Source organism: Sinohyriopsis cumingii, chromosome 7, assembly GCF_028554795.1.
Source record: "Sinohyriopsis cumingii isolate HCF-2022 chromosome 7, ASM2855479v2, whole genome shotgun sequence".
In the NCBI taxonomy this organism is placed as follows: domain Eukaryota; kingdom Metazoa; phylum Mollusca; class Bivalvia; order Unionida; family Unionidae; genus Sinohyriopsis; species Sinohyriopsis cumingii.
This window is the reverse complement of record NC_142967.1, coordinates 104440677-104460194: the sequence shown is the minus strand read 5'-3', so window position 1 is coordinate 104460194 and position 19518 is coordinate 104440677. Positions and strand designations below refer to the sequence as shown.

General features: G+C 32.4%; 1 protein-coding gene across 2 annotated transcripts in view; it reads right to left on the bottom strand.

The window, feature by feature from the left end:
• The window catches only part of LOC149795857 (uncharacterized), a 114814-nt gene that overhangs the window by 52625 nt on the left and 42671 nt on the right, over positions 1 to 19518 (bottom strand). For both annotated transcript variants that reach the window (XM_089965783.1, XM_089965784.1), the window contains exons 7-10: positions 14725 to 14856; positions 10394 to 10537; positions 5218 to 5361; positions 887 to 1030 (exon numbers count right to left, since the gene is read on the bottom strand). In XM_089965783.1, the coding sequence (XP_089821909.1) occupies positions 887 to 1030; positions 5218 to 5361; positions 10394 to 10537; positions 14725 to 14856 (564 nt within the window). The remainder of the gene's footprint in view (positions 1 to 886; positions 1031 to 5217; positions 5362 to 10393; positions 10538 to 14724; positions 14857 to 19518) is intronic.

Below are 19518 nucleotides of genomic sequence, written 5' to 3'. Positions count from 1 at the left end.
AAATGTGCTGCACTAGTGACATGAAAACAGTTTGTAAAGATCCTGCTGGGCAGCAAATGTTTAGTACTGAAAAGTTGCTGCAATGACCATCTTCAGCTATTTTGGTACACATATTGCAAGAACATAACTTACAACAATGAATTCAGTAAGGTGAGCTGGACCTAAACATATTAGCAAAGTTTTTAAAAACAAGGGCTTCAGGAGTGCATTCATTGCAATCTCTTTGCAAATATCAGACAGTAATAAACATAATATGACATTGTGACAACTATATCTTACAAGAACATCAGCATTTTTTTAATAGAGGATGTTCCAGATTACTGTAAATGATGATGCAGGATGCTGAAACTCAAACTTGTTTAAGGCCTCATCAACATAAATTTCAATGTAATATTTCATTGCAAAAGTAAAGGTCATCTGCAGAAGATAATATTAGTCAAAGTGAAATCTGAGACATAACTCCTGTAAATTATGTTGCTGATTACTAAAAATCAAATTTGAAGAAGCCAATTAAATCTAGTTACAAGTGAACTATTTTGATTGATGTTGTTCTGCAGAAATCAACATAATGGTGAACAGATAAATGAATGCACAGATGGACAGATGCAAATGATTGCTAGAGGGCTCCAATAACATTGGTGAGCAGGACCCAAACCCAAAAAAACATATATAATGTTAATTCATTCTTGCTTGTGGGCTAGCAATGTGGAGTGATTTTGGCAATTGCTACAGAGAATGACGTTAAATACACAACATTTAATAGAGACAGAAGGAGTCCGATCTTCAATGCAGGAATTTAAATACCAATAAAAATTTAAATATTTGTGAAACCATAAATATTGATAGCCATTCAAGTCAACAAGTTCACAGTACATTGCAGTCCTACCTGTCGTTGGTTGCAGATGCGCCTTTAGGTCATGTAAAGATTCATCAGAAGAAACGCTTTGCACCATTGTCTCTGTTGGGCCAGATCTTGAAGGATCCACCGATTTGTCCTTATTGAAAGAACGGTGATCTCTCTTGTTGACTTCTGAAATAATATATGAACTCATCCATCACTACAGTAACCAATCTCTTGTTCATAACACTCATGTTCCTACAAGGAAGACCATTCAAGTGTAAGACATCTCACATTCTTTCATGTTTTCTACTCACATGTGCATGCAAGAGTGATCCAATGCTGCAATGACTTTCTTCAGATCTGATTTATATGCATTGGTAGTTTTATTTTAAGGAATGCATCTCTCATCATATTAATCATAGACAAAAATGTTTTCTTTATTGTTTCCAAAGGTTTGTACGTGTATTTCTTTCCTTCTGAAAATGTATCATTTGTTTTAAATGCAAAACTGTTTTGACTCAAATATTTTCAAAAACGAACCATGATTTCTTTACATTTTTCATAAATTTAAGATTTTAACATTGGAATGTTTTCAATCAGATCCATTTTGTTCTAATGCATAAAACATTCTTTTCCAAGTGTTTGCTCTTACTTTTTGGAAAATAGCAAAGAATCTAACCTTTGAGAAATCCTTCACACAGCCGTGGTCTTGCTCATACCAATTTAAACTGAATAACATTGTCAACAATTTGCTGCATGCGTGATGACCTTGGAGTCATCATTCAGTTTAAGTGTCATTTTTTGAAAGTATCAACACCATACAAAATGTTTAAATGAAATAGATTTATTTAATTGGATAATTAGACTGAGAAACGGCATAGAAGTACAGAAGGAATATTTTTACGAGATGCATTAATGTGATTTTTGCTAAAAAAGAATGTGCTGTACAGTGCAACAATTATCTGACTATAAATGCACTTCCTATATGCTGTGGTTTATTTAAGCAGTGTGTAGCTATATCTTTCCTAATAACCCCAAAGGCAGACATCGACTACCAAATACTTGTATTCCCCTTATTTTGGGCACATTTATCGGATGACTGAGAGTAAGTCCTAGGTCCATCATTCTAGAAAACTATTGCTGAATTGCAAATATACATTTCATGATTAAAATGCTGGATTTCACAGGACTGCATGATTGTGAAATAGTTAAACTGGGATGGAAAGCCATTAACACTAACCAAGTGTCATCCACAAAGGGTCATGCAAAATACCGACTGCATTCACAAAACCTCAAGACCTACCCAAAACCTAAAATACTGAATGATTTATCTTTTTGTTTTTACACTTCTTCGATAAAACCTGATGAACTACTATAATCATGTTATATTATGAAATAATAGTTTCTATGTATTGTCCACAGAAGCACAACTGATTCTGACGTATACATGATATATCTTTCATGCACAGGAGACCTACAAGTCAGCTACAAGTTGCTTATCCTTGTATATGTAATGAAATAAGAGCTACATCAGTGTATGCAATTGTAATGAAAATATGAGTGAAAAATATCAATCCATGCTACACCTATGTTTACATGTAAGTGACAAATAACCTAATTATAGTTTGTATATGATGATCATGCAAAGTATTTTTAGTGAACAAAAGTAGAGCTGAGCAGGAATTAAATTTTTCTTTATCAATTATGTATAAATCATCATTTTCTGCATAAACATTTACTGCAAAACACAATCTCTAGTCCATGATTTAATGTAAAATATAAACTAAGCCACCATAGGTGCTATGATGAATTCTTTTATAAAGTTCCCAACCTTGCAAAACATATTTATGTTAATGAGAAATAGAGACAAATAAAGAAAACTGCAAGATGTTTCATTTTAAATAATTTAGGACATTTAAAATAATTGAAAGAAGACATCCAATTTGGTACCAACACTAGATTAAAGATATTTTGGTTCTTTGTGTCTGTGTGTATGCTTGTGGCTTTAAATTGTAAAATCGGAGTATGAGTGACATTTCACATTCACAAATCAGAGTCACAAACTGAAATGGGATAGAGCCTTCATTGATTTAGTGTATTGATGCAAATATGCTACACTAGTGACATGAAAATGGTTTATAAAGATCCTGCTAGGATGCAAATGGATTGCATACCTTTAGTAGCCAAAATCTGCTGCAATGACCATCTTGGGCTATTTTGATAGACAGACTGCAAGAACATGTTTAGAACAATGATTTCAGTAAGGTGAGTTGGAGCTAAACACATTAGCAAGGGTTTTAAAAAGGACTTCAGCGTGAATACACTGCAATCACTTTGCAAATATCAGACCATTATAAACATGTTTCATAGCATGCCATTCTGACCACTACATCTACTCAAACCATCAGCAAGTTTTCAATAGAGGATGTTCCAACATCTCTAGTTATCAAACGATAATCTACCCTTGAGCACAATTTTTTAAAATAAGTCATGTCATGATTCAGATATACAACAGTGAATTCTACTGACAGATTAAGAAATATTTACCAAGCAAAATATATTTATTATTGAGGCGCATCTGACTCAACTGCTCTGACTGCTTCAGACAATCAAATCATCCATTATAATTTTCATTGTAAACTTTGCCAATATAGGTGTAGATTTTATTCATGAACAATATGTAGATTCAACTTCTTGGACCTTTCCGTCAGTGGTCAAAACAAAAAGAACGAAAGACACAAGGTGCTCCAATTGCCTATAATTCATAACGGTACCACTGATGTTTTATCCATTAATCCTTTTCCTAATTATTATTTTAAATTTACAAGAATCTCAGAATCGACCAGTTCCACATGTAAAGATGCGGATTCCAGCTAAACATAGCAGATGCAATATGTCTGCAACAATTTGCTCACAGGAAATATTCTGTATGCTCTGTTTAAAATACAGCAATATAACATTTCATAAAGAATAATATGGGTCAAATGAAATCATACAAAAAAATTAATTGCTGGATGCTGAATGATTGTCTGACACCAAGATGATGCTTGCACAGCAAAACTACATGTCACAGAATGTTGAATACCATATGGACTGTATTTAGGATATCTACGAATTAAATCTGCCTCGGTGTATCCATCAAACATAGCATTGTGCCTCAAGCATGAATTGTGGAAATACCACCATTTTGTGGGTAAATGTCCCTCTGAAATATTATAAAGTCCTGGCAATCAAAATTACTGATGAATGTACTTTGTCACTCATCGATAAATGTTCAAGATTTTAGACTGGTTTCACTTATTCTGTCCATTAAAACATAAAATTTTGTGAGGAATAGAAAATACTGAATACTGTCAGTAACGCTAAGCATAAAGAATACAGTTTATTAAACAGTCATTTATTAATTTCCACTTCCAGTCAACTAAGTCAAATAATAAGGCCATTAAGCAGTGAAGAAAAAGAACTGGAAAATGAAAACAAATCAAAGTTAACATAATTTGTTCAGAACCTAAGTTTATTGAATTTAATTTCAAGACAGTATTCAAGCTGTCAAATGTACCCGCTTACTTATAAGTTTCAAAGATTTATTTCTTTTTTATAAAAGCAGCCATATTTGATGACAGATCGGAAACATTTATGCAAACTTAACAGTCAATTATACTAGAATGATTTGTGTAACATTTGGTCAATTTTGGTTGAATGCTTTTGTTTTAGCTTCTGCAAAGATGCTCTTGACAATAGATTGTACATATTCCAATCGTTTCTTGGTAAAATTATGCTGAGAGAATCAATGTTACATAGATGGGCCTGGTATGATGCAGCAGAATGCTGAAACTAACTTGTTTAAGGTTTCATCAATATAAAGTTGAATGTAATATTTCACTGCAATCCAACAACTCTTAATAAAGCTCATCTGGAGAAGATACAGTTAGTCAACAGGAAATCAGAGATAACACTCCCGTATATTACGTTGTATTAATGGAAAACAAACATATCAGAGCTTATAAGTCTGGCTACAATTCAACTATTCAGAGAGAAGTTGTTCTGCAGAATCCAAGATGATGATGAACAGATAAATGGATGCACAGATGGACAGATGCAAATGATTGCTATAGTGCTCCACCAAAATTGCTGAGAAGGATCCTATTAAAAAAAACTAGATAATGTTAATTCATTCTTGCATGTGGGCTAGCAATGTGAAGTGATTTGGCAACTGCTACAGGGAATGAAGTTAAAGACCAAACAACTAACACAAACAGTAGGAGATCATTCTTCCATCCAAGAATTTAAATATCAACAAAAATTTAAATATTTGTTGAACCATAAATATTGATAGCCATTCAAGCCAACAAGTTCACAGTACATTGCAGTCCTACCTGTCATTGGTTGCTGATGCACCTTTAGGTCACATACAGGTTCATCAGAAGAAACACTCTGCACCATTGTCTCCGTTGTGGCAGATCTTGAAGGATCCACCACTTTGTCCTTATTGAAAGAACGGTGATCTCTCTTGTTGGCTTCTGAAATAATATATGAACTCATCCATCACTACAGTAACCTATCTCTTGTTCATAACACTCTTGTGTTCCTACAAGGAAGACCATTCAGTTGTAAGACATCTCACATTCTTTCACGTTTTCTACTCACATGTGCATGCAAAAGTGATCCAATGCTGCAATGACTTTCATCAGATCTGATTTATATGCATTGGTTGTTTTATTTTAAGAAATGCATCTCTGATCATATTAATCATAGACAATAATGTTTTCTTTATTGTTTCCATAGGTTTGTACATGTATTTCTTTCCTTCTGAAAATTTATCTTTTTGTTTTAAAAGCAAAATTGTTTGGACCCAAAAACTGTCGAAAACAATGATTTATTTACATTTTCTGTTTACTCCTTTTTAATAAATGCATGATTGTGAAATAGTTAAACTGAGATACCCATACGAAAGTTTTGGCAGATTCCACCTGGATTTTAGGTGGATTCAGGGTGTATTCTGCCTAAAAACCCGATATTTCTGATGGCCTTTAGGCGGACTGGGAATGCGGCTAAGTTGACAGACTGCAGCCGTCTAATAGTTAAGCATGCTATTTCTTATATTCCTCCTAAAGGATAACTGTTAGATGGAAAAGTTCTGATTGTCCAGTTCATTTTCCTACTTTAAGATGGATCTTGGACTTTGATTTTAGCAGAAATTTTAGTCGTAATTTTGAACTTTATAAAAAAAAAAACAAGTACAGATGAATCTTTGGACTTAGACAATTTGGTGCAAGGTGGATTTTGGACTGTATCTGTTGTTTACTCTGATAACTAAGTTTTATAAAATGTGCTCTACAAAAATCATACCCTAGTGATAATGTGACTTAAATTTCATTGAAATCACAGGGAATTTTTGTGACATTCACTCAAATGTTCTTTTCCACTAAAATGGCTTTTTATGAGATTTTACCAACATTTCGGAAAATATCAGTGAGAATTTGTGATTGAAATTTCACTGAGAGTTTCCCAAAAACTGAAAATATAGTGATATTTTGTGACTGTAATATCACTGACATTTCAATAAAAAATATCAATAAGATATAATAAAATTTATTTTTTGTTTCCTGTACAATTTGAATGATTTTCAGCAACATTTATATTTCCTGTTTCTGATAGCTGTAATTTTATTGTTCATTATGGGTACAATAACTTCTTTCCACATATTTCCTTGTTATATATTGTTTTTAAACTGTTGTTGTTGTATTTTTCTTTAACTTTTTTCTCCTGACCTGAATTTGATTTTCCTCGATATGGAACCTTTATAATATTGTTTCTGAAACTATTTTTGTTAATAATGCTCTATCCGGTCCCATTCCAAAATGAGTTTTCTAATAAGTATTTCTTCCATATATTATTTAACAGATGATTGCTGTAAAGAGCTTTCTGATTGGTCAAAAGTTTGTATTTGCCCAATGAATCATCATGTAGCAGAAACTGATGGGAATAAGCATGCTTGCTAAACATGGCGATTTGAATTTTTGAGCGGGATACAAGTTTGAATAACCATTTGAAGAATGTGTGGAAATGAGAATAGCTTGAATGCAAAGTCGATGGGAACATAATTGGTCAGTCTGTGTGAAAACTAAATGCCAGGGCTAGCATTTTGGTTTTTGTGCCATAGAGAGCTTTATAGTAGTGGTTAACGTGCTAAATATGACAAGGAATTGAACCAGGATGATTTCAAAGTTATATAACTCCAAACTAACTTGTAGAATTTAAGGAGGAACAATGTATAGATCACTGGTGGGAAATGTCGATGTTGTTGCGAGATACCCATGTCTATCAAAGATAGTCATATCTTTGTGGAGTTTTCTTGGCCCACAAGTAGAATCATCCTTCAATATCATGAGTGGCATTATTGTTTATATTATCAAAATATTCTAGTTGTGTTAGAATTCAGTGTAAAATAAGAGTAATTATATCATGATAAACGTTTGTCATGGCTGCTTATGGAACAAGGACTAATTCAAGAGACCACAACAGCATCATAGTTTGTACATTAATCAAAAATCAAGTCTGCAGTACAGCAGTGACATAAGGCAGGTTCCTAGCATTCTTCTTTTTATTTCTCAAATGGATGCTTTTCTGCAATTTTGCATCATTTTCACAGTTGAATTATTCAATGCAGGATAATATTTTATATTTTATATATGTTTACGTGTTCACAGATGCCTGTGTATATGTTCCAGGCTTTATACTTTGATTTTTAAAACCACTTAATTATTTAGTGTTTAGCCAGGTTTTTCACATCATGTTGTATATACTGTATATATTGTACATAACAGATAGAAGGCCTTAGGGTAGATTAGTTCTGTAACTAATTGGGTACCTTCTCTAAATAAAATCATTATTATTATTATTATTATTGTTAACTCTAATATCTCTTGCCTTGAATGTCAAATAATTACAACATATGTATAATTTTGTTTCATGTACACTGAAATATCACCTTGGTTAATAAAGTCCTGTTTAATTCATATCCATTATTTATTTGAAACCTTTTGAAATGTCTGAGAAATTACTGAAACTTCAGTAAAATATTATATAATTATCAAAATTTTGGTCAAATCTCACCAAAGTTTTAGTAAACTCTCTCAACTTTCAATGAAATGTTAGAGATCTTGCCAAAACTTAAGTGAAAGTTTTGGCCAAAGGTTTTGTGAAACCTCAACAGAATTTTGGTGAAGATTTTGGTGAGAATTTTTGTAAAATCTCACAAATATTTCAGGGAAATTTTAGAGAGATCTCGCTAAAATTAAAATGACAGTTTTGGTCAAAATATTTGTGAAATCTCACCAAACTTTCAGTGAAATTAAAAAGACTTAAATGATGACATCATGGATTAGGTTTTGTAAGTAAGAAAGAAAACAAAGACAAGAAAAACTTAATATTTTTTGATAATACCTCTCAAATAAAATTTATGATCCATTTTGAAAATTATTGTGAATATTTATCATCAATTCCCAAAAATGTCTAAGAATCATTGGGCAGTTTATTAGGAATCTGAAGCAGATTTTTTTATTGGATGATATTTATGTAGACAATTTAGGCAGCCCTTTTTAGATGGAAACCTAAGGTGGATTTTAATTTCAGACAGGTTTTTTATCAGGTAGAATTTTATTTCAGGGGGAAATCTTAGATGGATTTTTTTGCTTAAGCAGAATATTAGGACAAATAATCTTCATATTTTGCCTAAAATTCTGCGAGAAATCCACCTAAAGTCCACTTGAAATTCACCTAAGCTTCTTTAAGTTTATGCTTAGGCAGAAAATGCTTAAGAAATCTGTATGAAATCTGCCTGGAAAATTTCTAAAGGATATCAGGCAGAAATCTTAGATGGATTCTTTCTATTCAAGCGGAATATTAGAACAACTACTTTGCATATTTTACCTAAAATTCCACAATGAATCCATCTGAATTCCACTTGAAATTCGCCTAAGCTCTCTTAACATGAGCAATTATGCTTTAGGCAGAAAGCGTATTTAAAAAAAACATCTGAAATCCACCTAAAGACACCTGAAAAATTTTGCACGGGTACACTAAGTGTTATCTACAAAGGGCCATATAAAATAATGACTGCATTCACAAAGCCTCAAGACCTATCCAAAACCTATAATATTGTATGATTTATCTTTTTTTCTCTTCTTAGATAAAACCTGATGCACTATTATAATCATGTTATATTATGAAATAATAGTTTCTACGTATTGTCCACAGAGGCACAACTGATTCTGACTTATACATGATAAATCTTTCATGCACAGGAGACCTACAAGTCACCTACTAGTTGTTTATCCTTGTATATGTAATGAAATAAGAGCTACATCAGTGTATGCAATTCTAATGAAAATATGAGTGAAAAATATCAATCCATGCTATGCCTACGTTTACTTGTAAGTGACGAGTAACCTAATTATAGTTTGTATATGATGATCGTTTTAAATAATTTAAAGAATACATCCGATTTGGTACCAACAATACTTTAAAGCAATTTTGGTTCTTTGTGTGTGTATGATTTGCATGTTTAAATTGTAAAATTGGAGTATCAGTGACATTTCACACCCACAAATCAGACTTACAAAATGAAATGGTATAGAGCCTTCATTGACTTAGTGTATTGGTGCAAATGTGCTGCACTAGTGACATGAAAACAGTTTGTAAAGATCCTGCTGGGCAGCAAATGTTTAGTACTGAAAAGTTGCTGCAATGACCATCTTCAGCTATTTTGGTACACATATTGCAAGAACATAACTTACAACAATGAATTCAGTAAGGTGAGCTGGACCTAAACATATTAGCAAAGTTTTTAAAAACAAGGGCTTCAGGAGTGCATTCATTGCAATCTCTTTGCAAATATCAGACAGTAATAAACATAATATGACATTGTGACAACTATATCTTACAAGAACATCAGCATTTTTTTAATAGAGGATGTTCCAGATTACTGTAAATGATGATGCAGGATGCTGAAACTCAAACTTGTTTAAGGCCTCATCAACATAAATTTCAATGTAATATTTCATTGCAAAAGTAAAGGTCATCTGCAGAAGATAATATTAGTCAAAGTGAAATCTGAGACATAACTCCTGTAAATTATGTTGCTGATTACTAAAAATCAAATTTGAAGAAGCCAATTAAATCTAGTTACAAGTGAACTATTTTGATTGATGTTGTTCTGCAGAAATCAACATAATGGTGAACAGATAAATGAATGCACAGATGGACAGATGCAAATGATTGCTAGAGGGCTCCAATAACATTGGTGAGCAGGACCCAAACCCAAAAAAACATATATAATGTTAATTCATTCTTGCTTGTGGGCTAGCAATGTGGAGTGATTTTGGCAATTGCTACAGAGAATGACGTTAAATACACAACATTTAATAGAGACAGAAGGAGTCCGATCTTCAATGCAGGAATTTAAATACCAATAAAAATTTAAATATTTGTGAAACCATAAATATTGATAGCCATTCAAGTCAACAAGTTCACAGTACATTGCAGTCCTACCTGTCGTTGGTTGCAGATGCGCCTTTAGGTCATGTAAAGATTCATCAGAAGAAACGCTTTGCACCATTGTCTCTGTTGGGCCAGATCTTGAAGGATCCACCGATTTGTCCTTATTGAAAGAACGGTGATCTCTCTTGTTGGCTTCTGAAATAATATATGAACTCATCCATCACTACAGTAACCTATCTCTTGTTCATAACACTCGTGTTCCTACAAGGAAGACCATTCAGTTGTAAGACATCTGACATTCTTTCATGTTTTCTACTCACATGTACATGCAAGAGTGATCCAATGCTGCAATGACTTTCTTCAGATCTAATTTATATGCATTGGTAGTTTTATTTTAAGGAATGCATCTCTCATCATATTAATCATAGACAAAAATGTTTTCTTTATTGTTTCCAAAGGTTTGTACGTGTATTTCTTTCCTTCTGAAAATGTATCATTTGTTTTAAATGCAAAACTGTTTTGACTCAAATATTTTCAAAAACGAACCATGATTTCTTTACATTTTTCATAAATTTAAGATTTTAACATTGGAATGTTTTCAATCAGATCCATTTTGTTCTAAATGCATAAAACATTCTTTTCCAAGTGTTTGCTCTTACTTTTTGGAAAATAGCAAAGAATCTAACCTTTGAGAAATCCTTCACACAGCCGTGGTCTTGCTCATACCAATTTAAACTGAATAACATTGTCAACAATTTGCTGCATGCGTGATGACCTTGGAGTCATCATTCAGTTTAAGTGTCATTTTTTGAAAGTATCAACACCATACAAAATGTTTAAATGAAATAGATTTATTTAATTGGATAATTAGACTGAGAAACGGCATAGAAGTACAGAAGGAATATTTTTACGAGATGCATTAATGTGATTTTTGCTAAAAAAGAATGTGCTGTACAGTGCAACAATTATCTGACTATAAATGCACTTCCTATATGCTGTGGTTTATTTAAGCAGTGTGTAGCTATATCTTTCCTAATAACCCCAAAGGCAGACATCGACTACCAAATACTTGTATTCCCCTTATTTTGGGCACATTTATCGGATGACTGAGAGTAAGTCCTAGGTCCATCATTCTAGAAAACTATTGCTGAATTGCAAATATACATTTCATGATTAAAATGCTGGATTTCACAGGACTGCATCATTGTGAAATAGTTAAACTGGGATGGAAAGCCATTAACACTAACCAAGTGTCATCCACAAAGGGTCATGCAAAATACCGACTGCATTCACAAAACCTCAAGACCTACCCAAAACCTAAAATACTGAATGATTTATCTTTTTGTTTTTACACTTCTTCGATAAAACCTGATGAACTACTATAATCATGTTATATTATGAAATAATAGTTTCTATGTATTGTCCACAGAAGCACAACTGATTCTGACGTATACATGATATATCTTTCATGCACAGGAGACCTACAAGTCAGCTACAAGTTGCTTATCCTTGTATATGTAATGAAATAAGAGCTACATCAGTGTATGCAATTGTAATGAAAATATGAGTAAAAAATATCAATCCATGCTACACCTATGTTTACATGTAAGTGACAAATAACCTAATTATAGTTTGTATATGATGATCATGCAAAGTATTTTTAGTGAACAAAAGTAGAGCTGAGCAGGAATTAAATTTTTCTTTATCAATTATGTATAAATCATCATTTTCTGCATAAACGTTTACTGCAAAACACAATCTCTAGTCCATGATTTAATGTAAAATATAAACTAAGCCACCATAGGTGCTATGATGAATTCTTTTATAAAGTTCCCAACCTTGCAAAACATATTTATGTTAATGAGAAATAGAGACAAATAAAGAAAACTGCAAGATGTTTCATTTTAAATAATTTAGGACATTTAAAATAATTGAAAGAAGACATCCAATTTGGTACCAACACTAGATTAAAGATATTTTGGTTCTTTGTGTCTGTGTGTATGCTTGTGGCTTTAAATTGTAAAATCGGAGTATGAGTGACATTTCACATTCACAAATCAGAGTCACAAACTGAAATGGGATAGAGCCTTCATTGATTTAGTGTATTGATGTAAATATGCTACACTAGTGACATGAAAATGGTTTATAAAGATCCTGCTAGGATGCAAATGGATTGCATACCTTTAGTAGCCAAAATCTGCTGCAATGACCATCTTGGGCTATTTTGATAGACAGACTGCAAGAACATGTTTAGAACAATGATTTCAGTAAGGTGAGTTGGAGCTAAACACATTAGCAAGGGTTTTAAAAAGGACTTCAGCGTGAATACACTGCAATCACTTTGCAAATATCAGACCATTATAAACATGTTTCATAGCATGCCATTCTGACCACTACATCTACTCAAACCATCAGCAAGTTTTCAATAGAGGATGTTCCAACATCTCTAGTTATCAAACGATAATCTACCCTTGAGCACAATTTTTTAAAATAAGTCATGTCATGATTCAGATATACAACAGTGAATTCTACTGACAGATTAAGAAATATTTACCAAGCAAAATATATTTATTATTGAGGCGCATCTGACTCAACTGCTCTGACTGCTTCAGACAATCAAATCATCCATTATAATTTTCATTGTAAACTTTGCCAATATAGGTGTAGATTTTATTCATGAACAATATGTAGATTCAACTTCTTGGACCTTTCCGTCAGTGGTCAAAACAAAAAGAACAAAAGACACAAGGTGCTCCAATTGCCTATAATTCATAACGGTACCACTGATGTTTTATCCATTAATCCTTTTCCTAATTATTATTTTAAATTTACAAGAATCTCAGAATCGACCAGTTCCACATGTAAAGATGCGGATTCCAGCTAAACATAGCAGATGCAATACGTCTGCAACAATTTGCTCACAGGAAATATTCTGTATGCTCTGTTTAAAATACAGCAATATAACATTTCATAAAGAATAATATGGGTCAAATGAAATCATACAAAAAAATTAATTGCTGGATGCTGAATGATTGTCTGACACCAAGATGATGCTTGCACAGCAAAACTACATGTCACAGAATGTTGAATACCATATGGACTGTATTTAGGATATCTACAAATTAAGGCTGCCTCGGTGTATCCATCAAACATAGCATTGTGCCTCAAGCATGAATTGTGGAAATACCACCATTTTGTGGGTAAATGTCCCTCTGAAATATTATAAAGTCCTGGCAATCAAAATTACTGATGAATGTACTTTGTCACTCATCGATAAATGTTCAAGATTTTAGACTGGTTTCACTTATTCTGTCCATTAAAACATAAAATTTTGTGAGGAATAGAAAATACTGAATACTGTCAGTAACGCTAAGCATAAAGAATACAGTTTATTAAACAGTCATTTATTAATATCCACCTCCAGTCAACTAAGTCAAATAATAAGGCCATTAAGCAGTGAAGAAAAAGAACTGGAAAATGAAAACAAACCAAAGTTAACATAATTTGTTCAGAACCTAAGTTTATTGAATTTAATTTCAAGACAGTATTCAAGCTGTCAAATGTACCCGCTTACTTATAAGTTTCAAAGATTTATTTCTTTTTTATAAAAGCAGCCATATTTGATGACAGATCGGAAACATTTATGCAAACTTAACAGTCAATTATACTAGAATGATTTGTGTAACATTTGGTCAATTTTGGTTGAATGCTTTTGTTTTAGCTTCTGCAAAGATGCTCTTGACAATAGATTGTACATATTCCAATCGTTTCTTGGTAAAATTATGCTGAGAGAATCAATGTTACATAGATGGGCCTGGATGATGCAGCAGAATGCTGAAACTAACTTGTTTAAGGTTTCATCAATATAAAGTTGAATGTAATATTTCACTGCAATCCAACAACTCTTAATAAAGCTCATCTGGAGAAGATACAGTTAGTCAACAGGAAATCAGAGATAACACTCCCATATATTACGTTGTATTAATGGAAAACAAACATATCAGAGCTTATAAGTCTGGCTACAATTCAACTATTCAGAGAGAAGTTGTTCTGCAGAATCCAAGATGATGATGAACAGATAAATGGATGCACAGATGGACAGATGCAAATGATTGCTATAGTGCTCCACCAAAATTGCTGAGAAGGATCCTATTAAAAAAAACTAGATAATGTTAATTCATTCTTGCATGTGGGCTAGCAATGTGAAGTGATTTGGCAACTGCTACAGGGAATGAAGTTAAAGACCAAACAACCAACACAAACAGTAGGAGATCATTCTTCCATCCAAGAATTTAAATATCAACAAAAATTTAAATATTTGTTGAACCATAAATATTGATAGCCATTCAAGCCAACAAGTTCACAGTACATTGCAGTGCTACCTGTCATTGGTTGCTGATGCACTAAAGGTTCATCAGAAGAAACACTCTGCACCATTGTCTCCGTTGTGGCAGATCTTGAAGGATCCACCGATTTGTCCTTATTGAAAGAACGGTGATCTCTCTTGTTGGCTTCTGAAATAATATATGAACTCATCTATCACTACAGTAACCTATCTCTTGTTCATAACACTCTTGTGTTCCTACAAGGAAGACCATTCAGTTGTAAGACATCTCACATTCTTTCATGTTTTCTACTCACATGTGCATGCAAAAGTGATCCAATGCTGCAATGACTTTCATCAGATCTGATTTATATGCATTGGTAGTTTTATTTTAAGAAATGCATCTCTGATCATATTAATCATAGACAATAATGTTTTCTTTATTGTTTCCATAGGTTTGTACATGTATTTCTTTCCTTCTGAAAATTTATCTTTTTGTTTTAAAAGCAAAATTGTTTGGACCCAAAAACTGTCGAAAACAATGATTTATTTACATTTTCTGTTTACTCCTTTTTAATAAATGCATGATTGTGAAATAGTTAAACTGAGATACCCATACGAAAGTTTTTGGCAGATTCCACCTGGATTTTAGGTGGATTCAGGGTGTATTCTGCCTAAAAACCCGATATTTCTGATGGCCTTTAGGCGGACTGGGAATGCGGCTAAGTTGACAGACTGCAGCCGTCTAATAGTTAAGCATGCTATTTCTTATATTCCTCCTAAAGGATAACTGTTAGATGGAAAAGTTCTGATTGTCCAGTTCATTTTCCTACTTTAAGATGGATCTTGGACTTTGATTTTAGCAGAAATTTTAGTTGTAATTTTGAACTTTATAAAAAAAAAAAAACAAGTACAGATGAATCTTTGGACTTAGACAATTTGGTGCAAGGTGGATTTTTGACTGTATCTGTTGTTTACTCTGATAAATAAGTTTTATAAAATGTGCTCTACAAAAATCATATCCTAGTGATAATGTGACTTAAATTTCATTGAAATCACAGGGAATTTTTGTGACATTCACTCAAATGTTCTTTTCCACTAAAATGGCTTTTTATGAGATTTTACCAACATTTCAGAAAATATCAGTGAGAATTTGTGATTGAAATTTCACTGAGAGTTTCCCAAAAACTGAAAATATAGTGATATTTTGTGACTGTAATATCACTGACATTTCAATAAAAAATATCAATAAGATATAATAAAATTTATTTTTTTTTCCTGTACAATTTGAATGATTTTCAGCAACATTTATATTTCCTGTTTCTGATAGCTGCAATTTTATTGTTCATTATGGGTACAATAACTTCTTTCCACATATTTCCTTGTTATATATTGTTTTTAAACTGTTGTTGTTGTATTTTTCTTTAACTTTTTTCTCCTGACCTGAATTTGATTTTCCTCGATATGGAACCTTTATAATATTGTTTCTGAAACTATTTTTGTTAATAATGCTCTATCCAGTCCCATTCCAAAATGAGTTTTCTAATAAGTATTTCTTCCATATATTATTTAACAGATGATTGCTGTAAAGAGCTTTCTGATTGGTCAAAAGTTTGTATTTGCCCAATGAATCATCATGTAGCAGAAACTGATGGGAATAAGCATGCTTGCTAAACATGGCGATTTGAATTTTTGAGCGGGATACAAGTTTGAATAACCATTTGAAGAATGTGTGGAAATGAGAATAGCTTGAATGCAAAGTCGATGGGAACATAATTGGTCAGTCTGTGTGAAAACTAAATGCCAGGGCTAGCATTTTGGTTTTTGTGCCATAGAGAGCTTTATAGTAGTGGTTAACGTGCTAAATATGACAAGGAATTGAACCAGGATGATTTCAAAGTTATATAACTCCAAACTAACTTGTAGAATTTAAGGAGGAACAATGTATAGATCACTGGTGGGAAATGTCGATGTTGTTGCGAGATACCCATGTCTATCAAAGATAGTCATATCTTTGTGGAGTTTTCTTGGCCCACAAGTAGAATCATCCTTCAATATCATGAGTGGTATTATTGTTTATATTATCAAAATATTCTAGTTGTGTTAGAATTCAGTGTAAAATAAGAGTAATTATATCATGATAAACGTTTGTCATGGCTGCTTATGGAACAAGGACTAATTCAAGAGACCACAACAGCATCATAGTTTGTACATTAATCAAAAATCAAGTCTGCAGTACAGCAGTGACATAAGGCAGGTTCCTAGCATTCTTCTTTTTATGTCTCAAATGGATGCTTTTCTGCAATTTTGCATCATTTTCACAGTTGAATTATTCAATGCAGGATAATATTTTATATTTTATATATGTTTATGTGTTCACAGATGCCTGTGTATATGTTCCAGGCTTTATACTTTGATTTTTAAAACCACTTAATTATTTAGTGTTTAGCCAGGTTTTTCACATCATGTTGTATATACTGTATATATTGTACATAACAGATAGAAGGCCTTAGGGTAGATTAGTTCTGTAACTAATTGGGTACCTTCTCTAAATAAAATCATTATTATTATTATTATTGTTAACTCTAATATCTCTTGCCTTGGATGTCAAATAATTACAACATATGTATAATTTTGTTTCATGTACACTGAAATATCACCTTGGTTAATAAAGTCCTGTTTAATTCATATCCATTATTTATTTGAAACCTTTTGAAATGTCTGAGAAATTACTGAAACTTCAGTAAAATATTATATAATTATCAAAATTTTGGTCAAATCTCACCAAAGTTTTAGTAAACTCTCTCAACTTTCAATGAAATGTTAGAGATCTTGCCAAAACTTAAGTGAAAGTTTTGGCCAAAGGTTTTGTGAAACCTCAACAGAATTTTGGTGAAGGTTTTGGTGAGAATTTTTGTAAAATCTCACAAATATTTCAGGGAAATTTTAGAGAGATCTCGCTAAAATTAAAATGACAGTTTTGGTCAAAATATTTGTGAAATCTCACCAAACTTTCAGTGAAATTAAAAAGACTTAAATGATGACATCATGGATTAGGTTTTGTAAGTAAGAAAGAAAACAAAGACAAGAAAAACTTAATATTTTTTGATAATACCTCTCAAATAAAATTTATGATCCATTTTGAAAATTATTGTGAATATTTATCATCAATTCCCAAAAATGTCTAAGAATCATTGGGCAGTTTATTAGGAATCTGAAGCAGATTTTTTATTGGATGATATTTATGTAGACAATTTAGGCAGCCCTTTTTAGATGGAAACCTAAGGTGGATTTTAATTTCAGACAGGTTTTTTATCAGGTAGAATTTTATTTCAGGGGGAAATCTTAGATGGATTTTTTTGCTTAAGCAGAATATTAGGACAAATAATCTTCATATTTTGCCTAAAATTCCGCGAGAAATCCACCTAAAGTCCACTTGAAATTCACCTATTAAGCTTCTTTAAGTTTATGCTTAGGCAGAAAATGCTTAAGAAATCTGTATAAAATCTGCCTGGAAAATTTGTAAAGGATATCAGGCAGAAATCTTAGATGGATTCTTTCTATTCAAGCGGAATATTAGAACAACTACTTTGCATAATTCTCCTTAAATTCCACCCTGAATCCATCTGAATTCCACTTGAAATTCGCCTAAGCTCCCTTAACATGAGCAATTATGGTTTAGGCAGAAAGCGGGTAAAAAATAATAATCTGAAATCCGTCTTAAGTACGCCTGAAAAATTTTGTACAGATACATGGACTAAGTGTTATCCAAAAAAAGGACCATGTTAAATAACAACTGCATTCAAAAAGCCTCAAGACCAACCCAAAACCTATCATACTGTATGATTTATCTCTTTTTTTCTCTTCTTAGATAAAACCTGATGCACCACTAAAATTATGTTATATTATGAAATAATAGTTTGTATGTATTGTCAACAGAGTAAAATGGATTCAGACTTATACATCATATATCTTTCATGCACAGGAAACCTACAAGTCACCTATAAGTTGCTTATACCTTGTATATCTAATGAAATAAGAACTACATCAGTGTATGCAATTATAATGAAAATATGAGTAAAAAATATAAATCCATGCTACACCTACATTTACTTGTAAGTGACAAATAACCTAATTTAAAGTTTGTATATGATGATCATTTTAAATAACTGAAAGAATACATCTGATTTGGTACCAACACTACATTAAAGCAATTTTGGTTCTTTGTGTGTGTAATGCTTGTGTGTTTAAATTGTAAAATCAGAGTGTGAGTGACATTTCACACCCACAGATCAGATTTACAAAATGAAATGGGATAGAGCCTTCACTGACTTAGTGTATTGGTGCAAATGTGCTACACTAGTGACATGAAAATAGTTTGTAAAGATCTTGCTAGGATGAAAATGGATTGCATATATTTAGTAGTCAAAAGTTGCTGCAATGACTATCTTCGGCTATTTTGGTACACAGATTGCAAGAACATACTTACAACAATAAATCCGGTAAGGTGAGCTGGACCTAAACACATTAGCAAAGGTTGTAAAAACAAGGACTTCAGCAAGCATTCACTCCAATCTTTTTGCAAATATCAGACAGTAATAAACATGGTTCATAATATGACATTCTGACCAATTTATCTACTCAGAACATCAGCATTTTTTTAACAGAGGATGTTTCAGCTTACTGTTTCTGTCAATGATGATGTAGAATGCTGAAACTCCAACTGTTTAAGGCCTCATCAATATAAATTTGAATATAATATTTCATTGCAAAAGTAAAGGTCATCTGCAGAAGGTAATGTTAGTCAAAGTGAAATCTGAGACATACCTCCTATAAATTATGCTGTTGATTA